Genomic DNA, 24,245 nt, shown 5'->3' on the forward strand with positions numbered 1-24,245 from the left:
AACAGAGACAAGAGATACTAAAGGAATAATCAAACTCATAAGTCGAGAACAAAATGAAAATGACAAAATTAATAAACATTATCGCTATTTTGTGCATTTTTCCTTTGATCCTTTTTTGTGATAATTTTCATATCATGCTTCTCGCTTGATATGGAAAAATTATTGCTAGAAACTAAGGAGCCACGTGGCGTTGCTAACGAAATTGACATTGAAATTGACAACGTCGTCACAGGTAAAATAGCGATAAACAGATTATCATTGTTCATCTCAACTCGATTGCTTTTCTCACTTTCGCTGTACCAGCTCAAGCGAGAAAATCAATCTCGTTGAGATAATCAACGATAATCTATAAATAACAAAAATATAAAGATAAAGACTGAGTAATATGAACCTTACAAAAAACCGTGGGTGATCTCAAATGATCCTGAAGATTTAGCAGATCCTGTTCCTTATTCGAAAACAGCCGTGATATTTTTACTTACTATATATCTTGGTAAATTTGGTTAAGAATTAAGGGATCACACACTAGAAGATTTATAATTGACACACATCTAGTTATCAACAATTTCGTAAATTTTAGTACCCTAATGCTAAATTTTAATTTGAAACATGTTTCTCATGGCAACGGATAAATAAGACTGTTACTGGTTCTCGTATGATTTACATCAAGGTTAGTTTAATGTGGTACCTAACACTACAGTGAGATAACTCTGTAAAGTCAACTAAATGTTTTAATAACGTTGTGTTGTAAAAGTAATATTAAGCTTCTCAATTATCTGGTTTTTGTCAAACTGCTATAAAACAGTGTATTTTTTTCTGACAAAACGGAAGGTTCAAAATTTTTGAAATTTTTACATATTTTTTTTAAAGGGTCAAAGTAAATACTTTGTCCAAATTTTATAAAAAAATAAACGAGCCAAATCAATTTTAGTGAAAATGTTGGGTACCACCTTAAAACTTCTTCAACGATTGAAAAACAAAAACATTGTAACATTGTTGTATTTGAGGGTTTCATAACTTTTTAGTCATCACGTCTTACCCAAACCTTGTTCTCGTTCTTGACCTTGGTGCAGATATTCAATTTATGTTCGTTTAAACATACGCATAACAAAAAGTACTAAAAATGTTGTCAACATCCTTATTGTTAATTCACATTGTTTTGATTTCACTTCTCAAGGTAATTCAAGTGTGCGTGTATTGTGCATAAAAAATTATACAAAAATACTGCATTAAGTATTCAAAAAAGATATTGTTGTTAATAGTAATTGAGAAAGACGCAGATAAAAAGTGTTTTCTAGTCGAAGGGACTTACACACTTTATCGATGAAGTACATGTATACAGTAAAGTATAAAAATCTAAATACTGTAGTAAACAAAATGAAAACAACAATATTAATTAAGGTGGTAAATCAAAAATCATAGTTCATCGAGCATTTTCTCAAGCTACAGGTTGTGATAAAATGACATATTTGTATGGATTATACAGGAAAAACATTATTATGTGATTAAAAGCTAAACTAAATGATAGAGTTGTAAAATAAGTTAATAGAAGAACGCTTTTAGAAGATTTTTTGCGAATATTAAAAAAAATATACGTTCACCGCACAATTTTCCCGTCTAAAATACAAATAAAACAAAGTTTCATGTAGATTTCATTTTTTTTAAATGCACTGTTTCGGAGTAACCTCCCTTCAAAATACCAATTTAAAAAATAAAATAAAGCAAAAACATCTAAGCTTTAAAAAATAGTAATGCTTATTACTTATAATATTATAAATTTGTTCTTTTAAAAGAAAAATCATTTTAGTTATCTGCATTCCTAACCAAATTTTGCTAATTTGATTGAAAAATCTGGACATTAGATTATCTGTTATTTACAATCCAAGATGGCGAAAGTGACCTCTACCACTTGAAACTGTTAAGATTGATACATATGGGCCTATGTAAGAGAAGTATTGAGACACAATGTGATTTTAAATCGTCATTTGATATTTTTTGAGAGTGCAAGCAATGGTCTTTTTGCATTCACTGAAATGATTCTAAGTACATTCGTTCTTGTCCTGAAATATTACATCTTTGATAATATGGCATAATATAGCATTTTTATGTAAAATATGATTAAAACAATGAGAATCCATGCTAAAGAGCTAATGAGTTTTCTTCCAAAACAGTTGATGAAATTATCACAAAATGTTTTTATTACGCAATATTGTATTTCGTATAACAAATGCAAAGTTTTGTTGAAAATGTTAAGAGAAAACTATAGTAGTAACATATTCGAGGCGAGATGATACCAAAAGGATATTCAAACTCATTAAAGAGGGACGAAAGATTCCAGAGGGACAGTCAAACTCGAACCCAACCAAAAAACTAGGGGTGATCTCTGGTGCTGCGGAAGGGTAAGCAGAGCCTGCTCCACATGTGGCACCGTCGTGTTGTTCATGTTATAACAAATCGGGTAAATAGTCTTATTCGGTAGGTCACATTCATGAAAGGGAAGAAGATTATAGTTATCATAAGATGAAAACAAGCTGATAATTCCAGTGCACAAACAAAAAAAGACGAAAAACAAACAGATCATAGAAAACTGAAGACTGAGTAGCCCGAATCCTACCAAAACCGTTTAGGTGATCTCAGGGGCTTCAGAAGTGTAAACAGTCACAATGGAGGACAAGATGTCTTTTTTTTTTTTGGGGGGGGGGGGGGGGGTTGTTACAAGAAGTGGAACCTATCCGTCGTCATCTGTGAAGCGAATAATCCACAACCGGCAAACTAACTCATGACGGCGTCCCTAAAAATTAATAAGGGTTGGTTTGAAGTTAACCAATTTCGATCTCTTGGTTCAATAGCTTCTTATATTGTGAGCAGCAAGTCATGGTAGGAATTGCTAGCTCTGTGATATCGTGTTTACTAAGATATATATACTCCATTTGCAGGTGCTACTTGAATGTTGCTAAATCGACGTGGAAATTTTACAGTTTTAAAAGCTAAAATCATCTATTTTGTCGTAAAGTTTACCCTCATTTCAAAGTTCTATATGGTATTTAAAATTTTAGTCAGATTAAATTGTATATGGTGTGTCCTTTATTCTAAGTTCGATGGGAAAGATACGTTCAACATAGCCAATTTTAACGTTTAACATAGTCATCATAATTTAAATTGTTTAGTGAGAGGACTCATCTTAATAGAGGAATGTGAAGTTTCTATATTCTAATAAAGATATTATCATGTGAATAGAGGACCCTGTCGGTATGAAGATTAGCACAGTTGGTTCCCATGAATGTCCAGCATTGTTTGTTAAAAAAAAACGTCCTTTAACGTAACAAGTATTTTGTCAATCAGAAACCGTACAGGGATAATTCGCGATTTTTCACTTTTCATCTTATTATGTTCTTAATACCATAAAAAACATATTCACCAAGTTTTATTTTGATATGAAATCTAATAAAGGAGAAAATTAAGAATTATTAATTTTATTTCTTCAAACTTCCTGACTTATGTGACGTAGTTTAAGTCTTTCAGCATGCCGGGAGTGAAAATAATCTCATTTTAAATCTTAATCGTTAATCATCTTATAACTCTATTTAAAGCGCATCGACGACGTTTGGTGTAGCTATTAACCAACTAATAATAAAGATGGAACAGCGCTCATCTTGAAATTAGAATGTACGATTTATATTTTAATATTTTCTGTAATGATTATAGTGAAACAAGTAAATCGTATAAAATATTTTTTATGATTTTTTTTTTCCGAATATTTTGAACAAACATATATAAATGAAAGGTTTTTAAAAATGCATGTTTGTACTTTTTACCTTTTACGTCAGTCTAGTAAATATGTGCTGCTAGTACATTTACATAGTGTGCAAATACGGCCCGCAAATACAATGTGTATTGTACTTTAACACATACATAAAGTTTCTACCTGTTGAATGCGTGGTTAAATTCAAGTTAATTAAAAGATTAACATTTTGTATCTTTTGATCTTTACTCGGTGAATTTAAGCCGTCACGGTTCACTTTTCTAGGTGTGAACAACATTTCGTATGAATGATAAATGGGGGAATCTTAATATTTTCCATGAGCTCAGTTTAATTAAATATATTATTAACGCTGAATATTTCTGGTTAAAAAATAAGAAATAATTTTAATTAATTTAATTGAATAAAGTTATAAATAATGATGTCCTTATAAACACGAGTAAATGAATTAAAAAAAAAATAAGAATCGGTGACCTTCAATTTTTGAAATAGATAGTAATTACCAACTGAAGTTATATAATTGGGTCGTTCAAAGCGAAATATTCAGGAAGAAACGTCCTTATCAAAATAATTTAATTCTCACCACATACTAATTCTTCAGCTATTTGAACGAGAATATCAAAAATGTTGACAGAAAATTGAAAAGTCACTTTGTCATATTGGAACGGAATTGAATAAGAACGATTTTTTTTTAATTCTTTGTGATTAAATTTTGAAATGAGCTTTCTATTTTATTTCAATCAGTGTATGGTTTCAACCCTGAGGCCTTCAAAATCTAACATCAATACCCAGAGATTTGTTTGTTATAAATACACAAGCTAATCTAACTTTTAACTTCTACCAATATTTAGCCAAGATCAAAAGACGTCGAATTAACTTAATCAATTAACTTTTTCTCAATCCCTTGTTTTCTTATGATTGGAGCGTGGTTGTTTTTGTAAAAAGAAAAAAGTTTGATATATAAGCCTTTTTAATAAATCTATACTATAAGCCAAAATGTCTAGTTCAGAGAGTGAAAGTTCTGATGTATCCAGCTCCCAAAGTGAGACAAATTTTGACGAGTGTGGTCAATTTGGGTACATATTAGAACCGGAGTACACTGAAGAAGAACTCCAACAAATTGAAGCTGAAGAAACTTCTAGACAACAGGATATTATAAATAATCCTCGCAAGTTTGACACCAATTGGTGTTCATGTAAAAACTGTATTGTCATGCCATTGCCGGCCGAGTGTTTCTGCTGCCACGAATTTACGCTATTAGAAGAAAAAATGAATTTGGGTGAATGTGTCACTGAAAATACAGATTTTAGAATAGTTTGTCTAAACCCCGTTGTTCTTGAAACAAGCTACATAAGTTTCCTGAGATACAAGCGCCATAGAGGGAGAGCTCCAGACAAACTTACTAACAGACAAAGCAGGCTTATGGCTTATCGTCAGTTTGTGTGTTGGGTCAGGAAAGGTCAACCACTTGGCAAGAAACACAGAATAACCCTACCGGCTTGTGTAGTTAATGTCATTAGAAAAGAGTTTCCATCGTTGGATGGGGTATACGAAGGATTCAAAGAATGTGAAAGTGACACTTCAGACTCTGAATAGTTCTAAAATCATTTTCACGATTAACCAATACAATTTTTCACAGAATGTTTCAGATTCATTTCATTATTTGTGTATTAATAAACCTATTTATGAACTATTTAATTTTGATTTTGAGGTCTAATTTTATAGAGTTGCTTGTTGTATATATTAACATGAAGGTTTGGTATACCACAGTACCACGGAGCGTTGATATCATTTGACACGAGATCCTCCCGAGATGTTGGTGGGATTCTTGTTGGGCAACCTAAACCAGTTTCCGATGATCTGTTTTTTATCTGGGTATTTTTTTTGTCTTTTGATCGTTTATTGGTTATGTTTTATTATGACGTTGTCAGTGTGTTTTTAATACTAAATATGACTTCCCGTTTTGGTACCTTCTGCTTTTTTACAAACAAGACCTTGAAACTGAACATTGGAAATGTATCATGCTACTACACAATGCAACAAGTTTGTAAGAGAACATTCCACTCTGTCTTTTTTTGTTCATTGGTTAGGCCGATATTTATCGTTGGACTTTTTTATTCTTCATATTTGTGGTCTTTTTCAGCTGATTAGGCATTTCATTGTTGAAGGCCGTACGGTGACCTGTAGCTACTAATTTTTGTGTTATTTGGTCTCTTGTGGAGAGTTATCTCATTTGGCAATCATACCACATCTTCTTTTTTTATATCTAAATGTTTGTAATTATATCGTTTATGGTTGCTATACTGCTTACACGTTTTGGATAGACAACAGAGTTTGAAGTACTTCATACAGGTTTATTTTTTTTGACACAATCACTAACAAAATAACAAAATTTAACAAATAAACACAATACTAATCATTCATGTTACATTATAACTTTATACGATGCAGAAACCTAACATTTATAAATCAACGAATTATAATACTATACACGATTCAAATAAAAATACTACAAACGGTAAATACAAGTATCTCACAAAGGCTTCATTTTGCTTCTTTTTACTCTCTGACTCGCTCGATTTCGTCTCATTTTACAAAGCCTTTGTTCACTACTTCCCTGACTTTTTTTTATACATGAATATATATTTGTATACGGACTTTGCAGTACTATCCAGAAGCGTACTCCAATAAATCAACAAATTACGATTTGCTACACGTCATGATTAAAATATAGATATTACAAACGGAAATTAATTCAAACATTTTCGGCTTGCATCTTTCTTCCATCTACCTCTCTTGATCTATCTAATTAAGGATGCCAACTATCACTCCTTTTTCTCTTTTAAACTTGCTTATACATATATATTTAAAAGACCAATTAATGCATACCACACTCAACATACTGTCAATTTTAGATATTCAATCAAGAAAAGCGAGATCTGTGATCGTCAATTAGGTCTTCCTTACACGGTGCAGGGTCCTTGCTTATGTTTACGGGCAGTGATAGTGACTTTAGCTGGTGAACTGTTTTCCTGTTGGGACCCTCCTGTTGGCTGGTGACTGCAAACTGCAATATATCGGCTTTGAAATCGTAATCCTTCTTCTCGTATATTTTGCGGGCCGTCCACCTTCCAGTGCTCTTGGGACATCGGGTTGCGAAGGACAGTTTGCCATTGGCATCGGTCTTTTGGTTTCTCCCGATGTTTACATTGTTGTCTACCACTGCCAACTGAGTACGGGCAACCATTGATGCGTATTCAAACTCGAGTCGCTTAGGACAGTATTTCAGCATCATGGAGTGATATGTTTCCAATGCTCCTGTGTGGCAAAAAAGATCTAGTTGACGTATGTCCCGTAGAATTAGCTTGTCTGTGACGACCTTCTCTAATGCTGCATATGCTTGGCTGTCTTGATTCAACCATTTCTTTTTCCTTATATCATCAGGGCTTAGTGGGGGGTGTCCACATCGTGTCACAATCTTCCCAGGAAAGGTGTGCCTATTCGAAATATGACAAAGAAGGCTTCTCCATGTCTCTTCAAGTTTATCAGAATCACCATCGGATTGTCGGGAACAGTACCAAATGTGGTTACAGATGGAGGGGATCCATGGCTTCACCTCATTCAGCAGCTTCTTTGGCTTTATGGCTAAGATCTTCTTCTTAATCGATTTTGATAAATGCCAAACGTCAAACTGATGGTTCTTGTCACTGTGGTCTGTTGCCATGGCTTTGCGGATCTGGACATGTCTGTCTGTAACAACGACTCCAACTGTAAGATCTGCAGCCTCAATGCTTGCAAGGGACCTCTGAAATCCTATGAGTTCCATCTTGTTTGACGACGTGGTTTCAGAAACTTGGACTAAGCTAAAGTCTGGTATGACGCCGGTGGCTGAATCCATGAATGTGTACGTACAATACTTGGCTGAAAAGCCTGGACTGTCACAGCGTCCATCTCCACCAAGAATGAGCTGTTTACCATGTAGCTGCTGTAGAATGACATCTCTTTGCATGGTGTAGTAGCGGTCAATGGCAGGGATGGCGATGTCTTTCTGCAAACTGTAAAATTGGGTTGATCCAATAAACTTTAGTGATAGTATTTCGGCAAAGTGAGATAGTCTTGCAAAGGTTTCACCAGACAGGATAACAGCTGTAGCCACCATCAAATTACCTGCAGGTTTATTGTTGACCAATGGTTGTGACTCCCACGAAGTTTGGTGACCTTTCATACATAGGAACTTAACTTTCATTGCAGTACCGTTGTATATGATCTCGGATGCGTCAGCAGCAATTGGTTCTCCACAATCTGTGCAAATCACTCGTCCAAACAATGACTTCAGGCAGCTCTCAAACGCAATAACCTTAGGTTCTGTGGTGATGTGTTGCATGGAGTCTGAAGATGATGACTGATTTGAGTCCCGGGATTCGTCGCTTGGTACATAGGATAGATCGCTGTCGGGTTTCTCGGGGCTGGATGTTGGTGTAGGCGTGGATGCATCAGATGCATCCTGGTCTTTCTGAGGCGAACTAATGAATGCTGTGTCAAGTGGTTGTGTTGAAGAGATAGGGACCTGTAGGTAGCTGTGGTTTGTCATTGAGGTACCGAAATCAGTGTCAGTTTGAAGTTGTGGTAATGTCTGAACCCCGACGTCAACCATTAAGGGTTTCGACTGTAAAGAAAATGGAGGATATAAAATAAAATGACCATACTCCTTGGAATTATTTTTCATTACGAAGCGTTTAAGTTGACATGCAATATTGGTTTACCCATTGTTGAAGGCCGTATGGTGATCCATAGTAGTTAATTTCTATGTCACTTGGTAGCTTGTGATCAGTTGTCGCATTGGCAATTATACCACATCAATAATCTCAGTTATATATATATATAATATAATTCAACTTGAAGAGAGCCTTGAGGTACAGATTTAAACAAATATAATACTGATATGCATAACACTTTTTTCACACTTTCAATGACGGAAATACTAATAAAAATACAAAGAAACTTAAATAAACCGAATCTATTTCAGTCAAATTGTTGAGAACCCCTAAGTTGAATATGAACTCAATTGGTTTTATATATAACAGGATTGCACACTCAGTACCAAGAAAGGAGCTTACTTTATCGAATCATAAATGTTACTTGTTCTTTATATATCATAGTTCATTCAGTATTTGTAGACTAGCATTAATTTGTATGAGGCATATGACCTATATTATATTGACGCATAAAGATGTCAGGATTTACAGAAGTTAGAAGAATCAAATTCCAATAAAAAAAACTTACTGACTATCTTTTACCATAAACTCTATGGAATGGCCAATTTAACTGGTGAAATAACAAAAAAAAAGCTAAGAATACTTACCAATACATTGACTTTTTCCTCTACAGCTTTTACAGCATGTTTAGTTTTTTTCTGTGGAATGTTGTTTTCTGAAATAATTTTATCAAAATAAGTTCCAAGACAACATTTAACATTTGAAATTCCCTTAAAAATTACACCTACAACAAAATAAACATTACTGGAATTCGTTCGGCGGATTGATAACTAGTTGTTAGTTGCCCCGAGTCCAGTGGCAAATATTTAATGCATGTGAAAAACGTGACTGCAGATTAAAGGAAAACATAATAAGGTAGTTAAACTCGAAGTATGAAATGCAGAAACAGAAATGGAATATATAGAATGACGGTATTATGATGAACACAGCGAGAACACACAAGAACTTTATCGACTCGAGTCTAGGTTCGTTTTTTTTCTTTTCTTGCAAAAAGAAGACACATGTATCATGTTGTGTCTCCCAGCTTCATTTCCACTGGCGGATCTAGAAATTTTCATAAGGGAGGTCCACTGACCAAGAGGAGCCCCGCTCCAGTCACGCTTCAGTGATTTCTAAAGGGGCCTGCACCCCCCCCCCCCCCCCAACCGAAATTTGCCTCCGATTTCGGAGACTTTGTTATCACAACCTGTGGTTTAATAAGTTAAGTTGTTTTAAATTATGAAAATAATAAATAAGAATATTTCTTCTTCTTTTTAGTTAGACGTGCAGGCAAGTCTATAGTTCCCGGAGATTTTCGTTTGGAATAAATATGTTAATAAATACCTTTACTTTCTGTCATGACTGAATTCCCTCTGTTATCATTGACCCCATTGGCAATTGGTAGTGGTATCTGTTGGAATAAAGTAGAACATTATAAGGCAATGATAAAAGATGAACAAAGAGTAAGACCAAAATTGGCATTTTTTCAAATGAGACAAGTATGTTCTACTGTTCAAACCGGGGTATGTAGTCAAACCTTTAAAACTTGGAAATTGCTTCATATAAATAGGAATGTTGTATGATTGTCAATGAGACTCTTTTTACCAAATTCAAAATGTACTGGAATAGTCTGGAAGTATAATATTGTGTTTTAACGCTAGAATTATTTAAAACATTTCTATTTTAAATGTTATTTATAATTATTTAAAGCTTTTATTGTAATCCTCTTCCTTTAAAATATTTATTTTTGATCTGCCAACATCACATTCATTTAACAGTAGGAAAGATTTGAACATGGAGAAATTTTTACCTCAAGCAACACTCTTTTTCTTGTGTGTGAATTACTGTCATCATCTCTCAAGCCTTGGTTGTATGCGAACAGTGTTGGTACTGCATCTGACTTCAGTCTTCGATGTCTAGGTGTGAAGCCTATTAACCTGCCCTGAAATATGAAAAGGTTATTCATTAGTTACTTTGTCTCAATATTATCACTTCTGCCACATGATTATGTCGCTGTTATCAGTCTTAGCACTCAAAAAAATTACGTAAAAAATTGTATGGAAAGTCATAGTATACTGCATGATGGGATGAAAACGGGTTTGCACAAATGGGAATAGGCACAATGTAGGTATCCCTTTGTAATGACTGTATCACAGAAACAAGATCGGAGGACAAAAAGTCACATACGAAATATAATTATAGCAGTGATATTATTTATAAAATATTTGCATGTTCATAGAACAACGGGGCGAAGGCTTCAGACCACAATTAATTCACTCTGTTCGTGGTCTATAAGCAGTTACATTTATTCCATGTTTGAAGCGGTGCAAAATTTTTACTATAATTTGACTTTTACCAAGAAATGAATTGTAGAAAAGGGGAAGAGTAAGTCTCATGTCAGAAACGCGAAAATAATGTAATTTAACAGAAAAGGAAACAAATAACGGACTTTGGCAAAAAGGAAGAAAGCTTCTGATATATCCTTTATTACAGACATAAAATCTTTTTTCAATAAATCATCCTAAAACAGCTTAAAAGCTGGAAATGCCCACCGATTTCGCGGGTGTGTTTTAGTGTTGTGAAAATCTTATATTGAAAAAATGACAACTCATTTGAAATATTGAATGTACATGTACAGAAAGACAAACGAATACCGTATCTAGAGACAACCACAAACTAAGTATCATCTTCGTGTCATAATTGCGCATGCTTGTCTCTTCACATACAAGTAAACGCAAATTTCCTAAGTAATATTTCGTAAATGCGCCCGCTTATATCGGAAATAGGACAAGAAAGTATAAGATAGTCATCCCTAATTCTCGGTTAAATTCTCTAGGATTTACTCCAAACAATGTTGTACAATGGTGAAGTTTTCTTTTTCTTAAATTATTCATTACAACTCAAGACCATAACTTAAATTTAACATTTGATAAGCAAATAAAACAATCTGACAAAACATAATGAAAGTTATTGTGTACAAAAGCATTTGCGGATCCAGAGGGTGTGGTTTCGGGGTTGGACCCCCTCCCCCTTGTTTTAAGGCCGATCAATGCATTTGAAGTGAGACATGTAGTTGGAACCCTCCTTTTTAATGTGACTGGATCCATCCCGAAAAGTAAATCTCTTGTACAATTGAAAATTCAAAAAGAAATCATTTTACATGGTACGTGTACAGTACTAGATAATCTTCTACACTTTAATTTTGAAGCCGAAGTCAACATTATTAATTTACGGTGTTATTGTTTCTGTCTTTGCACATGTCAGAATTATTCAGCCTGTGGATATAAATTTTAAACTCTTAAAATCATATTTGGACGGATTTGTGTATTTCAATCATGTTAGGGGCATACATTGTTAACAGGATGTATAATACACCTGACTATATTTTTGATGGCACTTTTACCTGTGCACACCTGGGTAAAACAGCTGGGTCCGGAATTGTGTAATGTCACCAGTTTATTAGCCGGCAGGAAGTATCTAGAATACCTGAATGTGACACTATTACACGACCTCTGGCAATAATTCAAAAGATCGTCGGTTTTCATATTAGAGTAAAGTTCCCGAAATGAATAAAATCTATTACAGATAAAAGACTTTTTTGGCATAGTATTTTCGAAAAAATCATTAGAATAATTATATGCTTTAACAACTTCCAAATTAGTGTCCACCCACTAGATGTATTCCTATCATAAATATAGTAAGAAAAATTACTCCTACGATTGACCATAAATCATTAAAAATTTCGTTAGCCTAGCTGTCCGGTACGTCTAAACACTGCTAAGGACTCCTTAGTGCACTAAGGACTATACAATGCCACTAAGGACTAGAAGGACTACTGTTATACGTGTTATTTTTGCATATTCTGTTAAAGATTGATATTTAATGCATAAATTTCAAATTTTATAGAAAAATAATCATAAATAAAAAAGATATTCAACATTTTCTAGGCACGTGCCCATTTTTCTTTGATATACCGAAAATCAATGAACCGATTGACACGTGCCAAATAATATAACAACTGATTAAACAATCATATATTCTTTAATTTAAGAAATTGACAATTGTATCGAAAAGATTAATACTTGATTATCATAATAAAATGGGTTGTTCCAGAGACATATAATACAAGAGATTGGCAACTCGTAGTAGAGTCTATATAACGGCCAATGAAATCACTTGGCCACCGGAAGTGCTTGGGATTATGATGTGACCTGGGATGAAGGAGGATCGAGATGAGAAAATTCCGCCATTGTTGTAAAGTGAGACGATACCCTTACAGATTTGTTTTCTCGTTTATGTCAATTGCTTTCACAACTTAAGCATGTAAGTATATTCAAAAGATACATCTAACTAGTTCCACCGATTTGTTTATACTATAATGTGCTTAGATGATGATAATAATCCAATGCAGACCTATTTAAATTCGGTCCATTCAGCTTCCCCTCTTTCAATGCTGTAGAACCGGTGTGGCCCACCATTTTATTTTCATAAAACTTAGAAACTTACGATAATATATGCAATTTTATAGTGTTATTCTACTCCCGATTCTTATCCCGTTAAAATGATACTATTTTCGTTTATTTTGATCAAATAGTGTTTTCATAAAATACCATCAAAGGTGATTTATTTATTTTTCACATTAATACTCAAATCCAGCTATGCGAGAACTACCTTTTTTTCATAAAACTTAGAAACTTACGATTATAAATGCAATTCCATAGTGTTATTCTTTTCCCGATTGTTATCTTGTTAAAATGATACTATTTTCGTATACTTTGATTAAATAGTGTTTTCATAAAATACCATCAAAGGTGATTTATTTTGTTCACATTGAGACCCAAACCCGGCTATGCGGGACTTACCTTTTTTCATAAAACTTAGAAATTATAGAATAAATATGCATTTTAATGAGCCTGTATTTATTCCAAATGTTTTCTTGTTAAAATAAGATCAGCGGGGCATATATTTTATTACCATGGACATGTAGACATTCCCAATTTATTTCTCTTTTCTTTGTAAATTTTCCCCATCATTCTCTATTCTTCATTTATTTTAGCATCCCATCATTCTCCAATCTTAATATTTTGATAAGATGTTTCCTCTTGTCCTTACTTCTCTGATTTCAAATATGCCGTTATTCCGATACTCTTTTGTATGAATGAAGGACAGTGCCAGAAAGTCACAGGACAAAAAGTCACAATTCATTTTTTCTGATTATTTTCCTTGAACAAAAAATACTTATTTCTATTCTTGAACTTTTGTATACAAACCAAAAATTATCACAACATATCAAAGATGATCAAATAATTGTTACAAAAAACAAAATGTCAAACTGGTTTGGCACTTAAATGGCTTCATGGTGCCAATAAGTCTTTCTTTTGTACATGTATTATCAAAATTTAATAAATCTTCATTTTTCAAATATAATAACACATTTCGTAACTTTAATATGAATATATGTTTTAAAGATATTTCTCTCATATATACAAACAATTATCAAAAGATTATTTCGGATTTTTTTTTGTCTTGTGATTTTTTATTCTACTAATTTTCTCTGATTTAGCATAATAAAAACCGGCAGAATGTTGTATGACATACATGTAGGAAGTAAAGTTTACAAGTAAGACAAATAGTCTATTCAACTCTATCTCTTTTTTTTATTTAGAATGCCAAAGAGGAAAAGATGTAGAAATTAACAAATGGAGTTAAAAAGAGAGTAATCCTCGACCATGAACAGCTGTTGGTACCAGTATGGAGGAGACATCTGTTCCAGTTTCAATCCACACTGAAGATGGAAAGAGAATGAAAAAAATATGAACGCTTAAATTTGATTGTCATGCTGTTTCTTTTTTCTAGCACCAGTGAGAGGCACAGAGCAACTGATTGCACAAGAAATTGAGATATTTGCAGTCAATGAGACACACAATAAAGATGAAGAATCTTGCCATCTCCCTTTCACTGTATGCAATTTATTACAAGTTACCATCGCTGATACATGTATATATCCTTAGCCGTACAGGTACCGAAATTTGCATAGTTAAACTGTACCTGATCAGTTGCAGGGAAATGATCATAAAACTCTCAGTTATCATTGACAGTAACATTATGAATAAATGTTTGATAATAAAAATATTATTTATACCTGGAATTGTTTTTGTTCTCTCACATTTTGGTTTAGTTATTGAAAAAGGATGGAATAATGTATAGTGATATTCTAGATATATTGTATACATAAATACACGTACATGTTCTGATTCTCAGTCTGACTGTAATTCACGGGTGTGTTGCTGTATATATCATATTTGGAATTTTTTCTTATTATTTTGTTCATAAATAAGACAGTGAGTTTACTTGTTTGATGTGTTAAACCTTTTTCTTAAATAGACCTTGTATAGTTGACAGTGCAATATGAATTTTACACATTGCTTAGAGCCTTTTGGTCACCTTAAAATGTTGATGTCTGTATCATTTGGTTTCTTGTGGAGAGTGAGACATTATATTGCATATACTGTACAAAAAAAAAATGAATGGCATACACTCGCTCATCAATATGTTAAAAAAAATATTAAATATTTGCCACTTGACGTTAAGCAAACATCAATTAAATCAACCTGATCAACAACAACAAAAATTGAAATATTTGCCACTGGACGTTAAGCAAGCATCAATTAAATCAGCCGGACCAACAACAAAGGAAGACACATTTTCGTGCAGTTTGTATAAAGTAAACAAAAAGGGGCAATCAAGTCAAAATGATGTTTAAATATTCACACATGTCCATGTCTGTTTCAAAATTAAAAGGAGATTTTAACTAGTCTAAAAGTAAAAAAAAGAAGGTAAACATGTGCATTACGCTTACAATATGGTTAATCCCTTTATATTCGAGGTCAAAAGTGAGACTTATATTGCAATTTTCTATTAAATGATCATTAAATGTAAGTCCTAACTAAATACACAATCCGTGAAAAGGAGAAACCATAAATTTACCGACAATCATAAAAACAACTGAATGCAAGCTCATAATATTTCGAAAAACACAATTAGAAAACAATTTACAGACAATCATAAAAAATCAACCCAATACAAGCCAAATTAATAATGAACCAAGGAAGTAATCATTTTTTAATGATCTATACAAATTATAAATATAAGACAAAGTGTATCATGATAAACGATATTTATCAAACAAATTAAGTTTTTTTTTCTACACATTATTTAATTTATAATTTGTAAATAATATTTTGGGAATTAGTGTGTACACCTGTGGTGTAACTACTTCGTGTGTACCAGGTGTCAAATAAAACTCATTTTAACAGGTTGTGATTTACCTGACCATCGGATAATTCAAGCCGAATATACATGTCACACTGTGACATTATGTCTCCGAGACAGGTGTATATTTAATAGAAACCCATTATGAAACAATCAAATGAAATTAACTCTGATCCAAGACATAAAATTTATTACGTATTAATTATTTAATATCGTATTTTTAATACAATATCAAATAATGTCTCTTTTTCAATAATACAAATAATCAAAATTAAAATGACATTGAAATACATAATTACGTATGTCGGAACTAAAATTATTCAATTAATTATGTTAAATTTACACTGAAACAGTTAATTCATGCTTCAACTTCACCATTTCTTCGAGCACCTTTAATACTTTGATAAAGACTCTATTAACCACAGAAATCTCGTGAGATTTAAATCTGGCCGAGTGAAATCACGGGATTTCGCCGAGTTGCCAATCTCTTGTATTATATGTCTCTGGTTGTTCTTATTTAAAAGTTAAAATGATTAAAAGGACAAATAATTTTGCTTTTGTTTCATTTATTTCCCCGACATAGTTATTTGCCATAGGTTTTAATGTTGATGTGCGCCAACTAATAAGTAAGAGTGTGGTCAGCTTGTTAAAATGTTTATGTAAGAGACATGAAGACAAAATGAATATATATATTTATAACTTTTTTGTTTTTATTTTAATTCCGACAAAGATGCGTTACGAGTGGCTTCACTAAAACATGAGTAAATTCCGAAAAAAACACCTATAAATTATGATTTTTATTTGTCCACTTTCTATTACTGCTTTTTGCGTACTAGTACGAAAAACGATTGAATTGATAAAAAATCATGTGGCGTCCTTGTGATTTATCAAAACCACTAGTTTTCAACCAGTTTGATATCAGTTTACAAAGGCGGTACTTATTAATTTGAAATTGTTTGACATTTTTTTTCTTTTCTTCTAAAAGGAAAAGAAGTTTAAAATAATCATTTTACGAATTTTAGTCAGATTAGGTTTTATTTCTAATATATGAAAGAGAATTTTTTTTCAAAATGTTCCACAGTGTTTAGTACATTATTTACGAATAATTTCCTGCATTTGTTAATTTAAAGTTAAAGATATAATGTTGAGAGTGCTTTGTAAAAATTACTCACTGTTGAAGGCCGTATAGGTAACTTAAAGTTATTAATTTCTGTGTCATTTTGTCTCTTGTGAATAGTTGTCTCATCACCAACCCTACCACATCATTTTTTTTATATTGGTTGCAAAAATTTATTATCGTATTGAACTCGTTTTTGTCCAGAAATAAATTGCTCAAACGTGTTCTTCATATGATAATAAAATTTGAAAATGAACCATAGCATACGCACAAAAACATGATTTCTGTCTAAATCCGTCTGTTTACTTGTAGCTTGCATTAAATAATTTTGGTTACATGTAGTAAATATTTTTTATCAGATGGATTTTTTTTGTTCTCAAATACATTGCTCAAACGTCTTCATATGTAAATTTAAAAAAAAGGATAAAATTTTGAAAAAGTACCATAGCAAACGCACAAGGGTGGTTGCATGTAGTAAAAAGTTTATTAACTTATTGATTACGTGTTGTCCAGTAATACATTGCTTAACGTCTAAATAATAAATTTTGAAAAGTGCACCACAAGAAACAAAATAATGTGTTTCGGCTCCATACCTGTTCGAACGCATGTCCGTCGTCGCCCGTATTCTGTCATTTATTAATATATGAACATCAAATTAAAAAAACCTTCAATACACTTGAGAAAAAATACTTCTTCATTCTGAAAAAAACACATTAATAGTATTTCAACAACAATTCATTTTTTTACCAATCTTGTCCATTAAACACAACAAATACCATGATTCCCGTGTAATCAGTTATGTAATATGACACGTGTCAAACGGTTCATTGATTTTCGGCACATCAAAGAAATACGGGCACGTGTCTAAATAATGTTGAATATCTTATTCATCTATGATTATTTTTCTACAAAAATTGAAATTTATGCATTAAATATCATTTTCTACCATAATATGAAAGGAAATTGCATGTAACAGCACCCCATCTAGTCCTTAGTGGCATGTTATTAGTCCTTAGTGCACTAAGGACTCCTTAGCAGTGTTTAGACGCACCCCTAGCTGTCGACATTTTATATCCCGAAACTGCTTAGCCTTAACTTGTAGGAAAACGCAACTGGGTTGACCTAGTAGACAAATAAAAAGCATAACAAGGGGGTGGTAAGATCTATTAAGTTTCCGTTTCCACACGAATCGGGGAAGACATACGCTCCCATTTACCCATCACCCTTTCAACCTTTTCTATGGGGCAACATGGAAAAGGCGGGAAAGGGGGGGGGAGGGGTTTAACAGCATCTGTAATTATACTACATGTAAATAAAGTCATATTTTTAAACCATTATTATTTTAAGCAAATGAACCTTTAAATGTTTTACGTAATTTTTATTTTTTTTATGTACACATACGTTTTTATGCACCTAATAAAAAATTATACTTCATTGAACCAGAGACATATATATATGTCTCTGATTGAACTTGTGAATTTACGACAGAAAGTCACAAAACAAAACGTCATATATAATTCAGTTTCGAGTAAACGTATAAATTAATTAATTCTTTTTTGGTTTGTTCTGAAATATTATTTTTAAAGCAAGTTTTAAACAGAATTTATCAAGTTGATATAAATGACATGACATGATTGTTATAACATCAAAATGCCGAAGTGGCAAGGTACCTTTTATGGCTTCATTGTGTTATATGTCTATGATTGTGCCAAGAAATATATACCCCCTTGCATGATTAAATCAAATATCTATTATTTTAAACAAGTTCATAAACTTAAATTGAATAAATATAATAAATAATATAATATATATATTCAAAAATTATCAACAAATTTGTTGTGACTTTTTGTCTGTGACCTTTTAACCCGTTTACTAAAATACTTCTTGTAAACAACAAAATCTGTTACTAATGCATGAATGTCGAAACTACATTTATCTGAAAATATCTGAAACTACATTTATCTGAAAATATCTTTCAACCAGGCTTGGAAAGAAATAGCAATAAAAACATTCATGAGAAAAATCATAATTACCATCAAATTTCCATCGAAACAAGATGCTTCAAAATGGTCTGCACACACTTTCTTGAACTTGTTGTGAGTGAAGGTGGTTGGTGTTAGGTTTAGGTTAATCATCCACGTCTGGTATAACTCTTTCTTTTTTGCAGGATCTGGGAAAGTGTGTAAGCTTATGCCATGGGAACTCCGAGTTGAACATCCGTACGCTTGACAAGTCATTTTGATACTGAATATACGATATGCCATGCTTGTTTTTTCGCTTTGTGGTATTCAGATATTTTATTCAAATATACTCACCACGTGACAATTTGTATCGGAGATGCCGTCAAAATGGCGATAGGTCGAGAAGTGATAGTGGGATTTTGATTTTGATTTTAATTACTCATCTTGAAGAATTGAACAATAATTTTAACAAATCTATGATTATTTATATCAAATAAACATAATATAAAATTTTCATTTTTTTGCGAAGTTTCCCTTTAACGTAACAAGTATTTTGTCAATCAGAAACCGTCCTTTAACGTAACAAGTATTTTGTCAATTAGAAATCTAGATAATTCTAGTTTCACAGTACTTTTTTGTTTGAATCAGATTGATCTTTTACAAACTCCGATTTATCCCTTCCGAAGACAAGATTTGTGTTTCTACGTTGACCATTTTTATAAAGCAAAGCACGACCAATCTTTCAAATTGTCTTTTGGTATGGAATGAGGAATACTTGTGTAAAAAATAGAATAATCAAATGTTTTAATTTTGTTGGGAGTACTATTTGGCCATTCCCGGGCCTCCTACAGTTGACTATAAGGTATGGTGTTTGCTCATGGTAGTTTATAAATAATAAATTCTATGTCATTGTGGTCTCCGGTGGAGAGTTGTCGTATTGTACCACATCTTGTTATTTTTATATCTAACAGATCTTTCGAATTTTAAAGTTTTCACACCTGATTCTTCACTGCTAGAGTAGCATGAGTAGTTAGTTTCACAACTATAAGACTGAACAATAGGTCGACTAAGCTTTCACGTACGTTTTCATATCAACAATTGCGAGTTAATGCGATGAAAATTGGGGACGTTATTCAATCTAAATGAACTTTACTAACAATGTGTCATTAGAATAATGAATATACAACAAGAAAAATACTAAAAGTAACTTAAACTTTTGAAAAGACTTAACTTTTTTTGTTTCAGAATTTTTCAACGATATTGAAATCAAAATGACCGTTTTAGACTGTTAAATTGAATTAGCTAGTTAAACCTAAGGCCACACCAATTTAATTTCTTGTTCTACGGATTTTTGGACTCCAAAAATTGGGGCGAGCGAGCGATTTGAAAATTTTAATAAAAAAATATTTAATTTGAAAATTTTTGAGGCGAAGCTTAAAAAGTTAAGGCGAGCGACTATAATTTTTTTTTAAAACATAAAATAGTAGGTTTTGACTACATTAAAACTTGATTTATCACTTGTACCTTGACATTTCTTTAATTTATGAAGTTTTTTTTCCCTGTTCAACAAGAAATAATTGAATAATTAAATCTGGTCTATGTATGTGTGACTGACAGTGAGACAATTCTCCATCAAAGTCATAATCAGGTTCAGAACAACCCCTTAATGTTATGAATATTCCTTTTATGAGGGGTCAAAATAAGTTATAATATATTTTTTTTGTAAAAACACTAAGTTCAAAAGAGCTTATGTTTTCCCAAAGAACTATAATATTTGGTATTAAATGGTCAAAACATGTCCAAGAATTTTGTAATATTCCTGGACTTTAACCATGTTAACACATTTACTTTAACAGTTTAATATTATTTAAAATAAGTGGACCCATCCCTCTTTTAGAAAAGTTGTTTAAAATATAATGTATTTCTCCTCTTTTTGAGTAAAAAATTCTAAGTTGTCAAAGGTTTTGTAAAGTAGCACTGTACAAATCATTGGTATTTCTATTTTCTTTTCTACAACAATAAACATGGTAAAATGACCCCTTCAATGCCCTTGTCTGAGGGAGGGTTAGTCCCAACCTGATAATAACAAACATAGGTCAAAGTACGGTATTTTACACAGGGCTTTGACCAAGACCAACCAGCAAGCTATAAGGGACCACAACTTAGTACTGTACACAATTCATTTATTTAACTCATCAGTAAATACAGGAACAGTACCAAACGACTGGAGAGAGGCCTTGGTTACACCAGTTTTCAAAAAGGGAGCAAAATCTAAACCTGAAAACTACAGGCCCATCTCTCTAACCTGTATCCTTAGTAAATCACTAGAACATATAATTGTATCATCCATAATGAAACATCTAGACATTCACGATTCACTATATCCACTGCAGCATGGTTTTAGATCAAAAGTTAGCTGTGAAACACAACTTTTAACTTTTACACAGCAAATACTTGATTATATGGCAAATGGTAAACAAACTGACGTAGTTGTCATGGATTTTTCAAAAGCGTTTGATAAGGTGGACCACCAAAGACTTATTCTTAAACTGAAACGCATGGGAATAAATAACAAAACAACAAATTGGATAGAGGCATGGTTATCACATAGATCACAAAAAGTGGTGGTTGACAGTCACACATCAAATAGTTGTCCTGTATTGTCAGGCGTTCCCCAAGGCTCTGTTCTCGGGCCATGTCTGTTCTTAATCTACATTAATGACATGCCAGACAACCTCAAAAGTAATGTTCGCCTCTTTGCAGATGACACTATTGTGTATCTAACAATCTCATCATTAGATGACTGTCACACCCTTCAATCAGACCTACATAAATTGGAACAATGGGAGCAAGAATGGCTCATGTCCTTTAACCCAGACAAATGTGAAATTATCCACATAACAAGAAAACATAAACCAATCATCTATAAATACACACTACATAATCATATTTTAAAATCAACAAACAAAGCAAAATATCTTGGCGTTTCCATCACAAACGATCTGACATGGAATTCTCATATAAATGACATCACGAACAAAGCAAATGCATCACTGAGATTTATTAAAAGAAACGTCAAAACAAACAGCATAAAAACAAAAGAACTGGCTTACAAAACATACGTAAGACCAAAAATTGAATACTGTAGTGTCGTCTGGGACCCCTGGCAGAAACAACAAATACATAAAATTGAAATGGTACAGAGAAGAGCTGCCAGGTATACACTAAACCAATACAGCTATCAAAGCAGTGTAACAGCCATGCTTGAACATCTAAGATGGCCAACATTACAACAAAGAAGAAATCTTGCATCCGTCACCATGCTATATAAAATTCAACACCAATTAGTCTCCATCCCAGTAAATACATACCTAATACCATCCAAAGAACATAAATTTATACAGCCATTCTCTCCCACAAACTATCATTTATATTCATTTTTTCCTAGAACAATAAGGTTGTGGAATTCACTAACATACCAAGTAGCCTGTAGCCCAGACTTAGAAGCTTTTAAGTCTGGTGCAAAACCACATATGTATTGCTAAATCAAACCATGTTTTATCTATATACAAAAATTTTAAAAAAAAAAGTTTTTTTCTTGAAATTATTGTAAATATGTTTAGTTTAAATTTGTTTCCCTAGTATGTGCCTTCTTGTAATCTTCAACATATTGAAGTTAAGAAGTATTATGTAGATGTAGATGAATTCGAACAGGAAAACCAACGATCTAAAATATATTTCCAAACGGGAAAATACTAATGAATCACATCAACAAACGATAACTGCTGAACGACAGGTCCCTGAATCAACAGGACAGGTGCACAAACCTGCAGCGGATATAACCGTCACCATACAGTATAATTGCAGTTGAAGGCAAATCTACGGAAGCGTATTAGCGCCACACATTTTTATTTTTTTATTTTTCTTCCTATGTTTGCGTTATAACGCAAACCTTTGCGATATAACGCAAACCTTTGCGTTATAACGCAAACCTTTGCGTTATAACGCAAACCTTTTGCGTTATAACGCAAACCTTTGCGATATAACGCAAACCTTTGCGTCATAACGCAAACCTTTTGCGTTATAACGCAAACCTTTGCGATATAACGCAAACCTTTGCATTATAACGCAAACCTTTGCGTTATAACGCAAACATCTTTATTTCAATTATTCATTAAGTTTTGTATATATGTCCGTCTGTCATTCATTTCGGATGTGATTTACTAGTAGATAAAAAAAGAAACATACATACAAGGCCAAATCATTATAATAAATATGCATAGGAATAATGGAATTATTGAAGTGCAATTATACATAAATTAAGACTGATTTGTGCATCAGAAAAGTATATAATTTAACAAGAAAATAGATATAGTATATAGTCATATTAAAATTGAAAGATCAAAAATAATGTCATACAATTGTGAAACCTCCAAGTCAAATAGACAAAATGATCTTTCTGCTTTAAAATGAATTATTAATAAGGAAACATTTTTTTTAAATCTCAGAATATGATCAATATTCTTTGATAGAAAGTCATTGAATTTTCATTTCAATATAATGAAGTATTTTTAAGATGCTTGGGTAGCAATTTGAATAGAGAGAACATAATTTTATTAATGAAACATCTTCATTCTATACATTTATTGCCAAAGGGTAGCTTGTTTGAATGTAACCTACTTTACACAGTTCTCAAACGAGAGCTTACTTTGGAAGTATATTTATATTCGGTTATAGCTATATTAGCAGGGTTGATTTTTTTCTTAGGTATAACCTCAATTTACTCAATTTTCTTTGTAATATATATACTAGTAGTAACTTGGATATCGTTTTTGGGGACCTTATAGTTTGTTGTTTAGTGTGAGCCAATGCTCCGTGTTGAAGACCGTAATTCGGCCTATGATGGTTTACTTTTACGAATAGTGACTTAGATGGAGAGTTTTCTTATTGGCACTCATACCACATCTTCTTATATTATTATACTCATTATAAGTCATTGATATGATCTAATTATTCAAGTAGTTTACTTTGCAATTACTACAAAGGTGATAAATTTTATTATATCCAGCCTCCTCCATTAATAACTACTGTTTCCTTTGAATAAGAAATAAGATAAAACAAATGTTTGCGTTATATCGCAAAGGTTTGCGTTATAACGCAAAGGTTTGCGTTATATCACAAAGGTTTGCGTTAAACGCAAATGTTTGCGTTATAACGCAAAGGTTTGCGTTATAACGCAAACATAGGAAGAAAAATAAAAAAAAAAATGTGTGGCGCTAATACGCTTCCGTACAAATCCTTCAGAAGTTCTTTGTACTTTATTTTAACAACGAACATTTTTTTATAGGGAATATATTAAGTTAGGGGGAAAGAAACCAACG

General features: G+C 32.5%; 2 protein-coding genes across 2 annotated transcripts; one reads left to right on the forward strand and one right to left on the reverse strand.

The window, feature by feature from the left end:
* Nucleotides 1-4,756: 4,756 nt before the first annotated feature.
* On the forward strand, nucleotides 4,757-5,356 carry LOC134706072 (P2X purinoceptor 7-like). Its single transcript, XM_063564782.1, has one exon. It carries the CDS (start codon nucleotides 4,757-4,759, stop codon nucleotides 5,354-5,356), a length of 600 nt encoding a protein of 199 aa, XP_063420852.1.
* Nucleotides 5,357-6,113: 757 nt separating this feature from the next.
* Nucleotides 6,114-19,387, reverse strand: LOC134708237 (uncharacterized). The gene is made up of 5 exons (XM_063568622.1): nucleotides 18,937-19,387; nucleotides 10,325-10,456; nucleotides 9,859-9,925; nucleotides 9,123-9,190; nucleotides 6,114-8,426 (listed from the first exon to the last, which is right to left on the reverse strand). The coding sequence occupies exons 1-5, from the start codon at nucleotides 19,165-19,167 to the stop codon at nucleotides 6,684-6,686; spliced, it is 2,241 nt and encodes a 746-aa protein (XP_063424692.1). The 5' UTR covers nucleotides 19,168-19,387; the 3' UTR covers nucleotides 6,114-6,683.
* Between the last annotated feature and the right edge of the window lie 4,858 nt (nucleotides 19,388-24,245).

This window comes from Mytilus trossulus, chromosome 2 (assembly GCF_036588685.1).
Source record: "Mytilus trossulus isolate FHL-02 chromosome 2, PNRI_Mtr1.1.1.hap1, whole genome shotgun sequence".
Lineage (NCBI taxonomy): Eukaryota > Metazoa > Mollusca > Bivalvia > Mytilida > Mytilidae > Mytilus > Mytilus trossulus.

Bases quoted from the DNA above. Each gene is read 5' to 3' on its own strand.
- LOC134706072 (XM_063564782.1), top strand. From the start codon at position 4,757: ATGTCTAGTTCAGAGAGTGAAAGTTCTGATGTATCCAGCTCCCAAAGT.
- LOC134708237 (XM_063568622.1), bottom strand. From the start codon at position 19,167: ATGGCATATCGTATATTCAGTATCAAAATGACTTGTCAAGCGTACGGA. The intron at 9,926-10,324 runs GTAAAAATTTCT...TTATTCCAACAG, and splicing joins GAAAAAGAGTGTTGCTTGAG to ATACCACTACCAATTGCCAA. The intron at 8,427-9,122 runs GTAAGTATTCTT...TTTTCTTTACAG, and splicing joins AGGAAAAAGTCAATGTATTG to TCGAAACCCTTAATGGTTGA.